The sequence below is a fragment of the Notolepis coatsorum genome (genome assembly GCF_963971535.1).
Source record: "Notolepis coatsorum genome assembly, chromosome: 12".
NCBI classification, from domain to species: Eukaryota; Metazoa; Chordata; class Actinopteri; order Aulopiformes; family Paralepididae; genus Notolepis; species Notolepis coatsorum.
The window spans coordinates 77,409,347-77,427,039 of record NC_140176.1 but is presented as its reverse complement, the minus strand read 5'-3'; the positions used below and the strand labels follow the sequence as shown (position 1 = coordinate 77,427,039).

Below are 17,693 nucleotides of genomic sequence, written 5' to 3'. Positions count from 1 at the left end.
CGACCGACTGCAGATCCAGCAGCGAAGCGAACACGAGCAGATACGTCTAGAAATAAGACGCATTCAGATGGAAGAGAATGTGGCCCGAGAACGAGCCGGTGCTCAACGGGACGCAACGCGCGACAGACAGCAGTCGCAACTAATAGAACAGCTGATCAGACGGACAACACCCTCTCCCTCCGCCAGAGGCTCCAGGAACTCGTCTAGACACACCTCCAGGGCGGCATCCCCTAGCCGAGTAAACAACCCTGAACTTGACCAACAGACGAGGTCTATACCCCCCACAGACCACCTCCCCCCACCGGTCCAAGCGAGACCTAGCAACCGGGAAGGAGCAGCATATCCTGTGGAGAGGCTAAACCAGAGACTACAAGCACTGGATGACCTAACTGAAGACGAAGACGAAGAGGAAGAGGAGGAGAACCACGCCCGAAGACAGCACAGTACTCTACCGGACCAGGAGGCCCGGTACAGCCCAGGCTATACTCCCGCGGAGCTGCGCTACAGACCCCCGACTCTATACCCGGGTGAGCACGACGCACGACCCGCACCGAGGAACAGCACCTGGACAAGCGGGCCATGGTACACTGCCGGTACCAGCCCATACCAAGGAGCGGGAGGAGACTCGCCTAGGAGGCCTCTCCCCCAACGCTCGCCGATGTATCCACAGTCAGCGTCATACATTGGCACGCCTATGGTACCCGACTTCACCCAAGAGAACCGGGCCCAGTATACAGAACTCCGCATGTGTCTGGAGACCATGTTGGTGGATGTATTGGATGAACGCCACAAATACGCCATCCTACTGCAGCACTTAAAGGTACCCCGCGCACATAATATAGCGCTCGCCTACGCGACTTCCACCACCCCATACACAGCAGCGCTGGTAGCATTGGACCAGAGGTATGGGCACATATGGGATTACGTGATCCAGGAGATCCGACACATCGACCGCTTACCCCCAGCAATAGACAATCGAGCACTGGACGACCTGTCCATCAGAGTGCAGTCCCTGGTAGGGATGTTGGGAGCGCAAAGAGAGAAGGGGAAGTATGAACTTTACGCCAACTCAAATGTGGAAAGGATCCTGGAGAAGCTGCCGCCCGCTCGTCAGGAGCGCTTTAGGCGGCAGAGGGACCACAGAGACCCGAATGGCCCCGAACCGAACCTCCTCGATCTAGCAGACTTCCTGGCGAGAGAAGTCAGCAGCCTACGGCTAGATACATTCGGACGGAGCACCCCTGGCTCCAGAGAAGGAACCAGACGACTAAATGATGGAAGAAGATCGGTGACTGTGATGCACCAATCGGAGTCAGTACCGAGCAGCAGGAGCCACAGTACCCCCTCCAGAACGGAGAAGTGGAAGATAGTGTGCCCCTACTGTGAGAAAGAACACTGGCTAGCGCAATGTGACTCCTTCCCCAAGCTGAACGCGGAGGAAGCAGGTCAATGGATAAAGTCCAACAAGCGCTGTTTTCGCTGTGCGCGCTCACACATGGCAGCCGAATGCCGCTTAAAGAAAAGGTGCACCAAGTGCGATGGAGCCCATCTGGACATACTTCACGACAGTAACAGACGGCGCCCTTCACCTGCACCATCCAGCCGCAAAGCGAGCGTCATGTACATCGATCCCGCCAGCAGCAGTGGAGCCCGAGTACTCCTAAAAGTAGTGCGTGTGACACTAAGCTACCAGAATAAAGTCCTGGACACTTACGCCGTCCTCGATGACGGGTCAGAGAAGACCCTGCTGCTCGCCTCCGCTGCGGCCCAGCTAGGGCTGCGGGGAAGCGAAACCCAAATGACAATTCGGACAATAAGACGAGATTTGAAGACGATAAAGGGCGAGAATGTCTCATTCTCTATCGCAGCAAGCGGCCAACCTGAGCGACGGTACCAGATTGCAGACGCTTTCACCAGCCAAGAAATAGGACTGTCGCGGTACACATACCCCGTCGCCAAGCTGATGGAGAAATATGCACATCTGCGCAAGTTACCGATCCCGCTCATAGACAATGCTATGCCGACCCTGTTGATAGGCTCCGACCATGCAGACCTCATTGTCCCGATAGACCGGGTTCATACCGGACCCCGAGGCTGCCCTGCAGCAGTCGAGACCCGTTTGGGATGGACTCTCCAAGGCCCGCTCGCCAAATCTCTCAACCGAAGTACAGCCACTAGATGTCTCCACTCCCGAGTCACAGAGGGAGAAACCGCACTCCTGCAACACGTAGAGCGGCTATGGACCCTGGAACAAATGCCCTTTAAGAACGGAAAGAAAGACATTCGCTCTAAAGATGACATTTACGCCATTCACCTCCTCGAGACAGGGACCAAGAGAGTCCCGGTCAACGGCGCGTTGAGATACGCCACGCCACTCCTGCGGCGAGAAGGAATGCCTACTTTCCACGCCAAGACAGACGCTACAGAACGGTACCTGCTGAACACGGAGCGGCGCTTAGCCAAGAACCCCGCCCAAGAGAGTGTATACCGCGCTGAGATTGAGAAGCTCATCACAGCGGGACACGTCACAAAGATGGACATTAAAGAGGCTGACCAGACCACTGAATCGTGGTACGTGCCCCACCACAAGGTCCATCACAACGGTAAAGACCGCATAGTATTTAACTGCAGCTACCAGATCGGATCCCAAAATCTGAATAAAGAGTTACTGCCCGGTCCCACACTCGGCCCCTCCCTACTCGGCGTTCTACTCCGCTTCCGCCAGGAAAAGGTGGCCATCAGCGGGGACATTAAAGGAATGTTCCTGCAGGTGAGATTAGTAGAGGCGGACAAGCCCCTGTTACGGTTCCTATGGAGAGAGAAGCCAGGAGATGAGCACCCAGCCATCTACCAATGGGAAGTCCTCCCCTTCGGAACGACGTGCAGCCCCTGCTGTGCGACATTTGCACTACAGAAACATGTAGCAGAGGACCCAGCAGCGGACGAAGAGGTCCGACACAGCGTAAAGAACAGCTTCTACGTAGACAACTGTCTACAAAGCCTTTCAACCCAGGAAGAAGCCGAGGCTCTCCTGATTAAACTCCGCGCCTCATTGATCAAAGACGGCTTTGATCTCAGGCAGTGGGCCAGCAGCGATCCGCAAGTACTGCGCAGCCTCTCCTCCGAGGACAAGGCAGCCAGCAGCGAGACCTGGATGGCTACAATCCCGGGAGAAGCCCAGGAGATGACCCTGGGATTGGTGTGGCGATTCAAAACAGATTCGCTTCACTACAGACACAAGCCCCTGACTACGGAGCAGGGAAGGCCGGCGGCGGCGCCGACCACCAGACGGAGTGTGTACACAACACTCGCCCGACAATATGACCCGCTAGGATGTATTCTACCGTACACCACCAGGGCAAAAATGATTGTACGAGCATTGTGGGACAAGGACCAGGGCTGGGACGACCCCATTCCCGCACACCTTGCATCCACCTGGAGAGAGTGGGAGATGGAGCTCCACTCACTCCCAGGCGTTAATATGCGCCGAAGCTACTTCCCACCCACGGTGAGGCCAGAGACATGTAAAATGGACTTACACGTCTTCAGTGACGCCTCAGAGGTCGCATACGGATCAGTAGCCTACTTGCGGGCCCAAGACCAGGGGGGAGAGATCTACACAGCATTTGTCCTCGCCCGCTCGAGAATAGCCCCACGCAAGCAACAATCTATCCCACGCCTAGAGCTCTGCGCAGCCCTAGCCGGAGCGCACCTAGCCACGCTCATCCAACGTGAGCTCACCATACCGGTGTCTAGAACAATCCTGTGGTCAGATTCCACGACGGTACTCGCCTGGATCAAATCGGACTCATGTAAGTACAAAGTCTTCGTGGGAGTCAGAGTCACCGAGATTCAAGACTTAACCGAAGAGTTAACCGGAGAAACAGAGTGGCGCTACGTTGATACAAAACAGAACCCAGCTGACGTCATCACCCGGGGGATGCCCCTGGATGACCTCACCCGTCGCAATGTCTACAGTGACGGCCCCGCATTCCTAAGACTCCCGGAAGGACAGTGGCCCATGCCTATCCCGAGGGAAGCAAGTCCAGAGGAGGTGGAAATTAAGAAGTCTGTGTTCTGTGGATTGAGCACCGTAGCCTCCACCGACCCTAACATAGACGATTGCACGTCCATAGAGAGTGCACAACAAAGAACATTCCTGCGGTACCACCCGGAGTGCAAGTCCCCCGCTGATATGTCAGCAGCTAACTACGAGGAAGCAGAATTGCTTCTACTGCAGCGAGCCCAGAGAGACTCGTTCCCCGATGAATTGGCCTGTCTACAGGGAGGAAAGCCCGTCCCATCCGACAGCAGATTAATTCACCTGGCCCCCGAGAGCGACGCTCACACCCTCATCAGAGTGGGTGGTCGCCTACGCAGAGCCCCCAATCTACCGGATGACATTAAATACCCGATCGTATTGAACAGCCGACACAAGGTCACAGAGCTGATTATAAAGAAATACGATGAGGATGTACATCACGCAGGAGCAGAAAGAGTCTTCGCGGAAATCAGACGTCGTTACTGGATCCTACAAGGAAGAGAGGCGGTACGACGCTTCCAGCGAACATGTCTAGACTGCCGCAAGTGGCGCGCGCAGCCCAGCATACCAAGGATGGCTGACCTTCCTCCATGTCGCCTCCGAATCGGTGACAAGCCATTCCACTCAACGGGTATGGACTGCTTTGGCCCGCTGCACATAAAGAAAGGAAGAGGAACCGAGAAGCGGTGGGGTATTGTATTCAAATGCATGACCACCAGAGCGATACACATCGAGCTTCTCCCGACCATGAGCACAGACTCATTCCTTATGGCCTTCCGTAGATTCACATCACGGAAAGGAAGACCGTCTACCCTATTGTCCGATCATGGGACAAACTTCAAAGGCGGCGAAAGAGAGCTGAGAGAGAGCTTCCAAGCTATGGGCCCAGAACTTAAGACCCACCTCGCTCCAGCACAGGTTGATTTCCAATTCAACCCCCCAAACGCACCCCACTTCGGTGGCACTTGGGAACGAGAAGTGCGCTCCATAAGGACAGCCCTGTACGCAGTACTTGGGGCCCAGACTGTGGCGGAAGAAGTCCTAATGACAGTCCTCACGGAGATTGAGGGAGTACTTAACTCGAAGCCCCTCGGATATGTCTCCAGTGATGTGGCGGATATCGACCCAGTTACCCCCAACACACTCCTGATGGGGCGGCTAGATCCTGCATTACCACAGACAATGTACCGGCCTGAAGAAGCGAACGGCCGACGAATGTGGAGGTACAGCCAAGTATTAGCCGACAAGTTTTGGAACAGTTTCCTACTGCACTACCTACCGTCTCTACAGACCCGCCAGAAGTGGGTAAAGGAGAGAGACAATTTGACAGAAGGAACAGTCGTCATGATTATTGATCAATCACTGCCCAGAGCTATGTGGCCGGCCGGCCGCGTAAGCAAAGTGATCACCGGTGCCGACGGCAAGGTCCGAGCAGCTGAAGTGCTCGTCCAGGGTCGCACTTACACCCGTCCCGTGGCAAGGCTCATAGAACTGCCTCGACTCCCAGACACAATCGATGATGACCATGACCCTACAACCCTATGACTTTGTGAAGTTGACTGACCCCTACAGCAAACCCTTATGTGTAAATAGACAACGCGATTAATCTGTCTCTGTTTAACTGATTAGGTCTGGGACCTATTCAGGGGGTGGCTGTTGTGAAGGGCCAGATTAAACCGAATATATATATTTATTTATATATATATATTTAATTGTATTTGTATATTCTCTAATATTCCCTGATATCCCTTGTATATTCCTTGTACAATATGCATTGAATATCCATTCTAGCCTACTGAACATCCCATAATAGTCTCCATTCTACTATTGGTCGAGACCTTGGTGCCAGGCTGCCATACCCCTCAGACCCAGTTCAAACGTACCGCTCGACATGTACGAACAAGTCCTAGTTCCGCGTAGGAATTTGGCTACCGCACCACTAATGGGACTATTTGTTCATAGTGCGTATATATACTGCGCTACTAAAGTAGGACTTCCTTTTCAGTCCAGTTTCTTACCCTCCAATAGAGTCACAGACGTAAAGCCTCCCCGCGACGCCACGTGTGGGAGTAAGGCCAAGTTCGCCTACCATCGGTATTGAGACATCGTGTATATTAATATTTGAATAGTCATATTTGGCACTATATCGTCGAGTTGGACGTAGTCTATTAAGCTAATAATAGTCTGTTAATATATAGTGCTTCGTGCGGTGAGAATACTACCGTAGTCAGTACCCCATCGTTTCGGGCAGAGAACTGGCTGCTTACCCAGGGTGGTTGACCCTATGTGAAGCTGCACCCGAGGAGCCCCAGAGCCGACGAGCGAGTGGACCTGTATACCGGATTATTCTACCGACGACAGCCCGCCTTCCCAGGCACGGATTATGCTTTGGATACTTTGATTATTCCATGGATAAAGACCCCCGACACTGCCGTGTGTTGGAACCCCCCCCCCTGGAGAGGACGCAAGGTGAGGAGACGCTCTGCAAGACGAGGTCGCTTCACGTCTCTCCCCCGTGGACCGGAGAGAGCCGGCCCACAAAGAGTCCACCTGCTTTCATCTGTGGTCCAAGGATCGCCGGCGCATTGAACGGCACTACAGTGGGTTCACCTGGGATACCCTTGGCCGGACGAGGCAGCCGGATTCTACCCCCCCCCCCCTCCTACTCCTGTCGGCTTACAAGCGACCGGATTAACCCCCTCTAGTGTATCCAGCCTATAATCATTAAAGTATCATTGCTGTTATTCCTTAACTATTCCAGGTCGTATATTTACCACCTGCGCCTTCAGAGATTGGACATTCTCTATTGATATACCGACGAATACTCCTTGCCATAAAAGTGCATACTATTTCAATTCATAAATGTAATTAAGTGATTAAGTGCTTATTCTACACACCATCGCTGTGTAGAAATAAAGACCTGTTTCTAATTCGTACATTTGTGTTGGATCCGTTTCATCTACGTGAGAGTGTTCATGATAATATATTTATGCCGTGTACTGGGTGGCCGAATATTAAGTACAAAGGTAGTGGTAGTAAGTATCATATCTAGTAATACAGTCAGGGAATTGTACCCCTCAGTTACAACTACCATACTGTCTTTATACCTGTATCACTGTACATATTATACTTGTCTGCATTTTTACTCATTGTACTTAGATTGCACTTAGGTTGCACTTTAGTTTGTATATTGTATAGTGTTATTCCTATTTTACTTACTTTTTCACTGTATGAAGCACATTCTCAGGGGCTCATACAGAACCAAGCATTTCACTGTAAAGTACATAATGTACCTTATATGTGACAAATAAAAACAAACCTTTATTTCTTTTATCCACTTTTTCTCCCCATTTTCAATTTTTCTCCCATCCCAATTTTTCGTGTTTCCAATTCTCCCCTCCCCTGTCTTGAACGTTGCTAGACTATGCCTCCCACTGGTCGGCTGTAGTGAGGATAGAAGCCTTGCATCACGTGTCCCCTCCGGTACACGAGGAGGCAGCCTGTTGCATCTTTTCACCGCAACAGCTCAAACTCTCAGTGGCGAGGAGTAACGCGTGGGAGGCTCACGCTGCCCCCGATACTTCCTGTTTCCGCCGTATTGTGTTAGTATGATGGCCGTATTGTGTTAGTATGATGGCCGTATTGTGTTAGTATGACGGCCGTATTGTGTTAGTATGACGGCCGGCCAAGCCGGTAGCAACGCCGAGAGCTGGGCTCGATACCAGCATCTCCTGCGTTAGTGGCGAGTGCCTTGCCCACTGCGCCACTCAGCCGACCAAATAAAAACAAACTTGAAAAAACTCTGTACACACATCTGATTAGCACTACACTCAATAGTACACATTGTTATATTTTGTACCCAGTTTAATCACCTGCACATTGTATATTACTGTTGCACTTTACTGTTACATTTGCAGTCTGGTTAGATGCCAAACTTATTTTCGTTGTACTGTACTTGTGCTGTATGATAACAATACATTTGAATCTAATCTAATCCCTCAACTAAATATAACCATAATGACTACATGCCCAACCCTTTCATCCTAACCTTAAAATAAAAGCTATTTCATGGCGGCTGGGTGGCACAGCGGTCTAAGCGCTTGTCACCAACGCGTGAGACACCGGTATCGAATCCGGCTGTCAGCGTTGCCTCCGGCTTGGGCCGGCCGTCATACTGACTCAATTGGCAGAGTCAGCGGGGGGAGAGTCGATGGGTGGCAATCTGGTCGTTGTAAACAGCGACTCCTACAGGTCGGTCAGGGCGCCTGCACAGCAAGGACAGGAGATGTCGAGGGCAGTGCAGAGCCTCCCACACGTTACACCTCGCCAATGAGAGTCCGCGCTGGCAGGTGAAAAGAAGTGGCTGGCTGACTCTGCATGTATCGGAGAGGACATGCGATAGATTCTTCAACCTTCCCTACGACCGACCAGTGGGGGGCACATGCGAGGAACGATCAAGACAGGGGAGGGGGGAATTGGCACGACTAAATTGGGATGGGAGAAAAACAGAAAAAAGAAGGAGAAAAAGTGGACCAAAAAAATATATAAAAGCTATTTCACCTTGTGGTCTGGTCAATGTCCTCAGAATGACACAAAAATATCTTGTTTTCATCACTTTTGGTGCCCACAACAGTAGGACAACAAGACCACACACACACACACACACACACACACACACACACACACACACACACACACACACACACACACACACACACACACACACACACACACACACACACACACACACACACACACACACACACACACACACACACACACACACACACACACACACACACACACACACACACACACACACATCTATATACTATACATATTAAGCAGACTATATACCCTGATCACAGCCTTCTTCTTGTGGTACGTCTCTCCCAGTTTCTTAGTAGTGATTTTGACCACAATGCCAGGCTGTATCCAGCAGTCTGTCCTGAACGACTTCTTCTTCTTCTCCTCCATCTGAGACACACACGATTGCAAAAAGGCACTTTATTTCAGACACATTCGTACAGCACACACTGGGGCTGACCCAAATGCTTCAAAGCTTCAAATCGCTCCCATGGTAATCAAAGTCAAAATCGCTAATCACTATAAAATTTACTATTCTATTGCTTCGCTTGTTTTTGGTTGTGTGTTTTTTTTTTTTTTACCACTCCAAAAGATTTGCCTACAGCATAATATGGAATATGGAAATAATAATCCAACGTTCGTTTTGAAAATCGGTTAGAAAATCAAACCATCAAACATGTTTACCGACCACGTTGAAACCTCTGCCTGAGAAGAACAAAGCCTTGATTATTTAATGATAATTACTACTGAAGCATTTTTTTAAATTTTTTTATGGGGACAGGACAGCCATAGTACAGACGCATACATGAAGGAGGTACCGGTACATGATCCATGCAGAGACAGAGAAACAGACGAACTCACAAGCCACTAAGAATCATCACGACACTCGACTGGATGACCGTAACCAAGATCAACAATATAGAAGAAACACAAAGTGATATTGGTGTTGGGATTTGTATTGTTATTGATTTGACCCCTTTTTCTTATTCTCTGCGTTGCTTTTATTCTGTCTATTTTATGCAAAGTTTAGGTCTATTTATAGTGCGTTTTTTTTTTTTTTTTTTTTTTTTCAATACTGCACAATTGCACAGCCCTGCTACATATTCTATTCCACTGTATTTTTATTATAATTCAGTCTATACACTCTACTACATTCTGCACAATTGTACAGCCCTGTCCTATATTATATTACATTGTATTTTTATTACAATTTAGTTTATATTCCATTTTATTCAACTTGAATTGTCTGTTAACACATTCCCTGCCACGCTTATATCCATCAATGTATGATCACTGCCACCAGTCTAAGCCTATGGAGATGTTCACCTTCTTTGCAGGGCTATAACTTTTTAAATTGTATTGCTAAATTGACATTACTAATGGCCCATTCAACATCGATTATCTATCGTTCAGGATGTAGGAACGTTTGACTTTTTCATTCATAGATTCATACGAAAATACCGTCTAGAATATAAATATGTTTTTATCGTTTTATATATTAAAACTATATTAAACTATATATATTAAACATATCAACTGTACATGATCCTAAACGTTATGACTTACCATGCGCGGTCGTTTATAATTCCGTGATCGTCAGTAAATGCTCTATGTAGTATGGGTGATATATTGATCAGAGCAGTTTGCATGGATAATAATAAACAAACGCGCTGAAAATTACGTCAGCGTCCTCTTACCGTTCGACGATGAGACTGGAGGAAAAAGATCCCACTTATTTGACGGCAATCTCCTAAATCCATTTCCGGTTTGTATAATCATAATAAACGCCCAAATCGTATCGATTATTGCGTTATGGCAGCGATCGCTACACACGGACGTGTGTCTACAGTCCCGCAAAACAATATGCGAGTGCCGGACGCATTTGCCAGATGCACCGGAGATCTCCAGAGATCCACTTCCGGTTGCAACTCGCCGATCATCCACCAGGCGGCAGTATTGAAGCGTTGCAGAGTTGTGCAGGCTCCCACTGCATCAGACCAGGCTCCATGAGGGAATTATGAATAACATGGGCGAAAGAAAGTGAAATACGATCTCAATAACGTCGTACGCCGTGGAATGGCAGAATTCGCATGAACTTGAAACACGCCGTAAGCCGTTTCCGGCGGTGGATGTGTTAATGTTGATGCACAAAAACGACCAAGACAAATTCCTTGTATGTGCAAGATCACTTGGCAATGAAGACCTTTCTGATTCCGATACAAGTAAGGCATATTATTATTATTATTTCAAGCACAACCCTCACGGGAGCAGAGGAGCTCGTCTACCTCCATGATCTCGTCCAGGGCAGACTTCTTCTTCGTCTCCTTGGCGTCCGAGGAGCCGGAGGGCACGTCCTTCCTCTTGGCGGAGGCCGCTGCCCTCGTGGCCGCTGCTTTCAGGCCACTGGGTCCCAGCGTGGCGCTGACGGGAGACGACACATTTTACAAATATGAACAGAGAATATTGAAATACATGGTATCATGTCTGTCCGTTATGTACCAGACTCGACAGGCTGTGATGACGGTACCTCGCTTTGGACGGGCCGGCGGTCGAGGAACCCAGATTGAAGACGACTGAAAAGAAAAGCCCAGAATGAGATTAGGGTGGAGAGGAGGCACTATAGGGTTAATGGGTACCGAACTCGGTACTTTTAAGGGTACCGACCGGTTTACATTGGTAATACAGAGTAGTACCGATTCACGCTAGATCAAGTGGTACCACATTTCGGTACATTTACATGTTTAGTATAAAGGGTGTAATATACTAGACAAGAGGGCACTTTTTCCCACAATTATAGATATTACTAGGGATGCACCGAAATTTCGGCACCGAAAGTTTTCGGCCGAAAATGGCAAAAAATTGCCTTTCGGCTTTTGGCCGAAAGAGTTTTTTCACCGAAAATATATCACCGAAACAGAAACAACCTAACAACCTTGCGTGTTGTTGTGATGATGTCGCGCTGTCGGGAGTCGTGCTGTTTCTATGTAAACTCTGCGCGCAACGCGTCCAATAAATGCATCTTTAACACGCTTTTATATCCTTATTTACTATATGCCCGTCGCGGTTAATCACTGAGTGATCTAATATGCATATTATTCAGAGCGAGAGGGGGGGATTGTGTTTCTCACATTGACGCTGTCTGTCTGTCGCGCGTCTACTGTGCCGAGTCAAGCGAGCACATTCAGCTGGGGACTAGAAAGGTGCGCTCAGAGCACAGATGTCCGCTGCGGCAGCCAGAGAAAAGATGGAATTAATGTACTGTATGCATTCAGAAGTGCTGAATAAATGTTTTATGGACCCATAATAGTGATTATTTATTATTTAAGTTAAGTTTTGCCATAATCATATATTTTTCCATAATCATAATGTTCCACAACATTGGTAAAAAAAATCTATTCTATGAATCATTTTCGGCCTTTGGTTTTCGGCCAACTGTTTTCTATTTTCGGTATCGGTTTCGGCCAAGAATTTCCCATTCGGTGCATCCCTAGATATTACTGTCCGGTATCTTGGGTCTTTGGAAAACACCAGACGAGGTCAGAGGAGTTTGATCATATTTACTGAGGTCGGCCAGATAATGTTGATATTTAAACATTTAAAAACATAATACATGATCATGCCATTTAGTTTGTGTGGTGGTGTGTTACAACAATAATTAAAATGTTCTAAATAAATAACAATGTTGAGATTGAGAAGTTTAGACATATTATTATTATTAAAAAAAATGTACAACTGAAATTTAACAACAAAAAAAAGTTGTTATTACAGAGAGTTATGTACTGAAAAAAGGTACCGAGCTTTTCAACATCAAGGCTAACCAATTAACATTACATATCTCTTGTTGTGGAATTAACACAACATTATGCATACTTTTGACAATAAATAAAATCAGAATTGGTTCTTACTTGCTTGCCTGGGTAAATAAAGGTTATAGAAATGTAAAAAAAAAAAAAATTGAAAACCAATACCGATATTTTCCGATATCACATTTTATTGCCGATATCGGCCGATAATATCGGACATCCCTACTAACAAACACGAAAAACATTCACAAATGATTTTCACTGATGTGAAGGTGTGTGGAACTGGTTTGGCTTAAAACTGGTCACCTTGATACCAATAATACCAACAAACCTTTTTCCTCTTCATTCTCGCGCTTGAGCTCTGTGAAAACGGGTTCTTCCTGGGGAGTTAGAAAAGAAGAGCCATTAACCGACGCTCCTTTTCCGTGTGTCAAAACTGAACTCAAAGTGTCCCGTCGACGTCGAGGTTTGTCCTCCTGGCCTGAAGGTGGCGCTGCTCACCTCCGGCTCCTTGTCGCCCATGCCTCTGCGGACCTGCTCCTCTATGAACTTGGCGCTGCGCTCCTCGTCGTCCAGGTCGTGTTTCTTCTTCTTCTCCTGCTCCTCCTGGTGGCGGATGGTGTCGGGGTCGCGGTCGATGTACTGGATGTACCAGCCTTTCGGGGTCTCGTCCACTTTACACAAGCCTGCCGGCGACGACAAATCACACGCTTAACAAACACTTTCAGCGCCAGAGGTCGCATGTTTCATCATGCATGCAGGAAAGGGTGGGGGGGGGTGGGGGGGGTTCTATGCTTCGATCGTCACCAGCGGAATACGTTACACACACACACATTACACACATACGTTAGGATCGCGGGGAAGGGATTCTTCGATCGACGCAAGATTGATACCATATAGCCCTTACCTTGACTAGGATGTACTGCAAAAAGAATATTCCAATTATCTGATCGCCATTCCAAGTATTGATGTCGATCGTGTTGCCAACATAATCCACCTAGGAACATGCACCGGGCGGTGCTCGATTATCCTCAATCCATGTGTTATAAACGTTACTCTTGCCCGACTAGGAACCCCCGGACCGAACTCTTTAGATCGATGGACAGACCAAGCTCAAGAGTTTCCAAGGATGTGCAATAACGGCCGCAAGGCGTTAGGCGGCGGTATTGGACGTTTGCGATCTCAGACCCGTTCAGGACAGCCTGCACAGGCTCCCTCGATGGATTATGAATGGAAATAGCGAATAAAAGAAATAACGACCAAAACCCGAATATACCCGGGTCTGGCGCTGTACATCGGCGAGTTAACCCAATTATAGTCGGGTCCGGCGCCCAATGTGTTAAGAGAAAATCACCTTTTAACTGAAAACATAAACAGTTCTCTCCCTGTTGCAACAGCGTTCCAGCTCGCTTAGACATAGCCGGGCCGCAGATACTGCAATGTATACTTAACAAGTTCGCTAATATTAGCTCAAAACTTGCTGCGTGCAATCACGCAACAAGCACACCCACTCGTTTGTTGTTGTTGTAGTATACTGCCCTGCAGAAGCTAACGGCGGTAACTAAGCAAACGGTGAAAGCAAACAGTGAAACTGAGAAACATTTCCTTAAAGTTCTTTGACCATCCAGTGATTTTGTAGTTACCGCAATTCTTTATACCCTTTTTCTCTAAAACAGAGCAAGTTTGAACTCTGAAACGTTGTCACAAGATACAACAGATATTTAGAAGTTCAATTTCACTGGTTGGCTTTCAAAGCCTGGAACCAACTGGCACCCTCCTATATCACAGATCTCTTAAGCCCTTACACACCTCCAGGTCTCTCAGGTCGTCTGACCTGGGCCTGCTGGCCATCCCGTCCCACGCTCAAGGCTCAAACTCAGAGGCGACCGTTTTTTTTTTTTTTTTAAACTTTATTTTATAGCGTTTATCGCTTTTCTGGTCAAGCATGACCGACAGAAACAGGTTGAATGGGATGTAGAGCAGGGGAAGACACTGAGAAAATACGGCGGGTCCGGGAATCGAACTCGTGTCCCCCAGATCCGTGACGAGCACGGTTGTCCCCGACGCAGAAATAGCGCCGAGATACACGGTGAGCTACGGGAGCTCCCCCCGGCGACCGTGTTTTCTGAGTTACAGCCTTTAGTTTAGACTATGGAATAGCCGTCCCTCTTCCATCAGACTCACTCCATCCGTCCATTCTTTCAAGTCTCGGCTTAAAACACACTTCTATTCACTAGCGTTTGAATCTTCTTAATGGGTTTTGTGCCGCTGCTAGTAGTGTATGTCTCTTCTATGTACTGATCTTTGTACGCCTGCTTTACCGTGTGTTTGAATGTGTTACACAATTTACAAGGCCTTGTACGGCACTTAGGTCAACTCGGTTGTTTTTTAAATGTGCTTTATAAACAAAGTTGACTTGACTTGAAACTGTGAAATAAAAAGAAAAGGAAAAACTGTAGTTACTGCGGTTAGCTTCTGCAGGGCAGTACGGGCCGACATAGTCTAGTAAGAAATACGAACGAGAAAACTCACCCCACATTTAGAAAGATTCGCTCAGTCTCATCCCAACTTTAAAGACGCACCTTCTTTGCCCAGCCACTTGGTGAAGTCCGTGAGCGTCTCCCACTGGGTGCTGTTCATGTGGACGTGCTCCCTGTCGCCGATGTACTCGTTGTAGACGATGTTGTTGTGCACCCGCTTGGTCCCTGAGCGGGGCGAAACAGGAACCATTTGTTTTAACATTATCACTGAGATTTGGGGGGAAATCTAGCCGCGTGTGAACCCGACTCTGTGCTCCAGGGACTGTGTATAGTCAGGAACTGGTTCACTACTACAACACAAACGGTAACGCCTCCAATCCATTTTTCAATCTTCTCCAAAAACTCACCACGGATAGTTCAAAGTCAAATCCCCCCCGAAATAGTTGAGTTTTTAGTCCATAATGAATAGTTTGTTGTTTGCCAGCTTGCCGTTTTTGTGACCATGCTGCCATATACCATATACCGATATTGTCCAACTCTTAATTCCCGATACCGATATCAACGATACCGATATATGCAGGGTTTTCCCCCCCCAAAAATGGAATAATTTCAGGTAATTAACATTACATATCTCTTGTTGTGGAATTAACACAACATTATGCATACTTTTGAGAATAAATAAAATCAGAATTTGTTCTTACTTGCTTGCCTGGGTAAATAAAGGTTATAGAAATGTAAAAAAAAAAAATTGAAAACCGATACCGATATTTTCCGATATCACATTTTAATGCCGATATCGGCCGATAATATCGGACATCCCTAATAATAACTGAATGTGGCGTACTGCATACTATGAGGAAATAAAGCCCAACACACACGCATGGGTCGTTTCACTGATTTTGCCAGGTGTAGGGCATTATTTCATCATCGTAGTGAGCTGGTGAACAAACAATCCATTATGGACTAAAAGCTAGACTGTTTTTGATAACGGGAGGCTTTGAACTCTCCGTGGTGAGTTTTTGGAGAAGATTGGAATAGATTAAGTGACTCCGTAAAGTGACTGTAGTGTCTTCTGAGTGAACCAGCTCCAGACTCTGTATATACAGTCCAGCTGTAGCACAACGTGGGGTCACACAGCGAGGGGAAATACAGTCTTACCAAAGCGTCTTCTGATCAGCTCCACAAAATCACTTTTGAACTCCCTGGGAATGAGGCAAAAATAATTTAGATGAGACATATTTTTAGTATGTCATAAATGTATAGATGTAGCAGTACTGTCTATCTGTGTGTCATATATGTTATGATGAATTGAAAATGGGGGGACCCTGATGTAAACAAGACGAAAGTCTTTCTCTGGTCTGCATCCCCTTAACAATTGTGTGTATTGAGCTGTACTGTACTGTACCCCATTCTGCAATCTGTTAAATAAAGTTTTCAATCAATCAATTCAATCAATAGTTTTCTGGTCATTCTTGGTATGATTATATCCTGCTATACAATTACATAGCAAGGGGGGGGGGGATAGATGTTTGATTTTTCATGCGAGGAAACCGGGCACTCATGATGTGGGTTACAGTAACGTTATTACTGATTGATTGATTGATTGAAAAGTTTATTAACAGATTGCAGAATGGGTACAGTACAGTACAGCTCAATACATACAATTGTTAAGGGGATGCAGACCAGAGAAAGACTTTCGTCTTGTTTACATCAGGGTCCCCCATTTTCAATTCATCATAACATATATGACATACATAGACAGTACTGCTACATCTATACATTTATGACATATCAGATTTGCAAATACAGTACTGTTTGTGATACAAAAAGTGTCCAGAAAAAGAGTGTATATACATTTGACGTAGAAACTGTACTCACTGTGAGAACGAGTCCATGAACTGGTCGGGGTCTTCTGATGCCAACAGCAGCTGTCTCTGGTGGGACTCTGCCATGCAGTGGCACTTGAAGCCATTCTACAGGGAAACCAAAGCATTAATGTAACAACATGGAACAGGAGACAGCAACAGGCATGAGTTGGAAGGTACAGTTACATCATGTAGTGTGAATGAATGGAAACTTTATTTAGTTACTGTGTAACTAAATGCACAGTATACATAATGACGTGTAACTAAGGTACAGTATACATAATGAGTTGGAAGGTACAGTAAACATAATGTGTAAGTCTAACATGAGCTCAGCTCACCTCGTCTCGACATTGTTTTTGACACATCTGACAGTACCACCGCAACTTTTGCAGACCTTTGGATTTTATCCTGTTGGCTATCGCCTTAGGGGTTAGAAAACCCGCTTTCGGCATATTCTAACCACTATAATTTACCTACAAAGGAGGCAATGGAAAAGTTAAAAATCGAACAAAAAAAATAAGATTGCTCGCACGTTCCGGTGTTATTGTGCTTTTAACAAAAAACACACTTCCGGGTTGTACTACATCCTGTCGCCTTCTTCTTCTGTTCGGTTGAACGGCGGGTTGCCGCCGGCGCCGCCCTCTACTGGAGAGATGATATATCTACTACACTACTCTATCTTTTGAATGTATTGTGGTATTTTATAATATGTATATTTTTGTATTTTTGTACGTTTGATTTTACAAAACAGGCTTCTAACTTCTCTTTCACAATGGTTATAACTTATTATTATGTATTGTTGTTAATAAATAAATACAAAAATACAATACACTAAATGTATTACATTTATTACATGTATAAAACATTTATGAAATAAAATAAAATAAAATAAAATACTAATGTTTTCCCCCACCCC

At 46.8% G+C, this 17,693-nt stretch overlaps 1 protein-coding gene across 1 annotated transcript in view; it reads right to left on the bottom strand.

Moving 5' to 3' along the window:
• Nucleotides 1–17,336, bottom strand: part of kin (Kin17 DNA and RNA binding protein) — a 22,188-nt gene extending 4,852 nt beyond the window's left edge. The window contains exons 1-9 of the mRNA XM_084326343.1: nucleotides 17,116–17,336; nucleotides 16,791–16,885; nucleotides 16,071–16,114; nucleotides 15,015–15,137; nucleotides 12,934–13,118; nucleotides 12,764–12,812; nucleotides 11,157–11,202; nucleotides 10,915–11,050; nucleotides 8,900–9,019 (exon numbers count right to left, since the gene is read on the bottom strand). Coding sequence (XP_084182469.1) covers nucleotides 8,900–9,019; nucleotides 10,915–11,050; nucleotides 11,157–11,202; nucleotides 12,764–12,812; nucleotides 12,934–13,118; nucleotides 15,015–15,137; nucleotides 16,071–16,114; nucleotides 16,791–16,885; nucleotides 17,116–17,229 — 912 coding nt within the window. The 5' untranslated portion in view covers nucleotides 17,230–17,336. The remainder of the gene's footprint in view (nucleotides 1–8,899; nucleotides 9,020–10,914; nucleotides 11,051–11,156; nucleotides 11,203–12,763; nucleotides 12,813–12,933; nucleotides 13,119–15,014; nucleotides 15,138–16,070; nucleotides 16,115–16,790; nucleotides 16,886–17,115) is intronic.
• Between the last annotated feature and the right edge of the window lie 357 nt (nucleotides 17,337–17,693).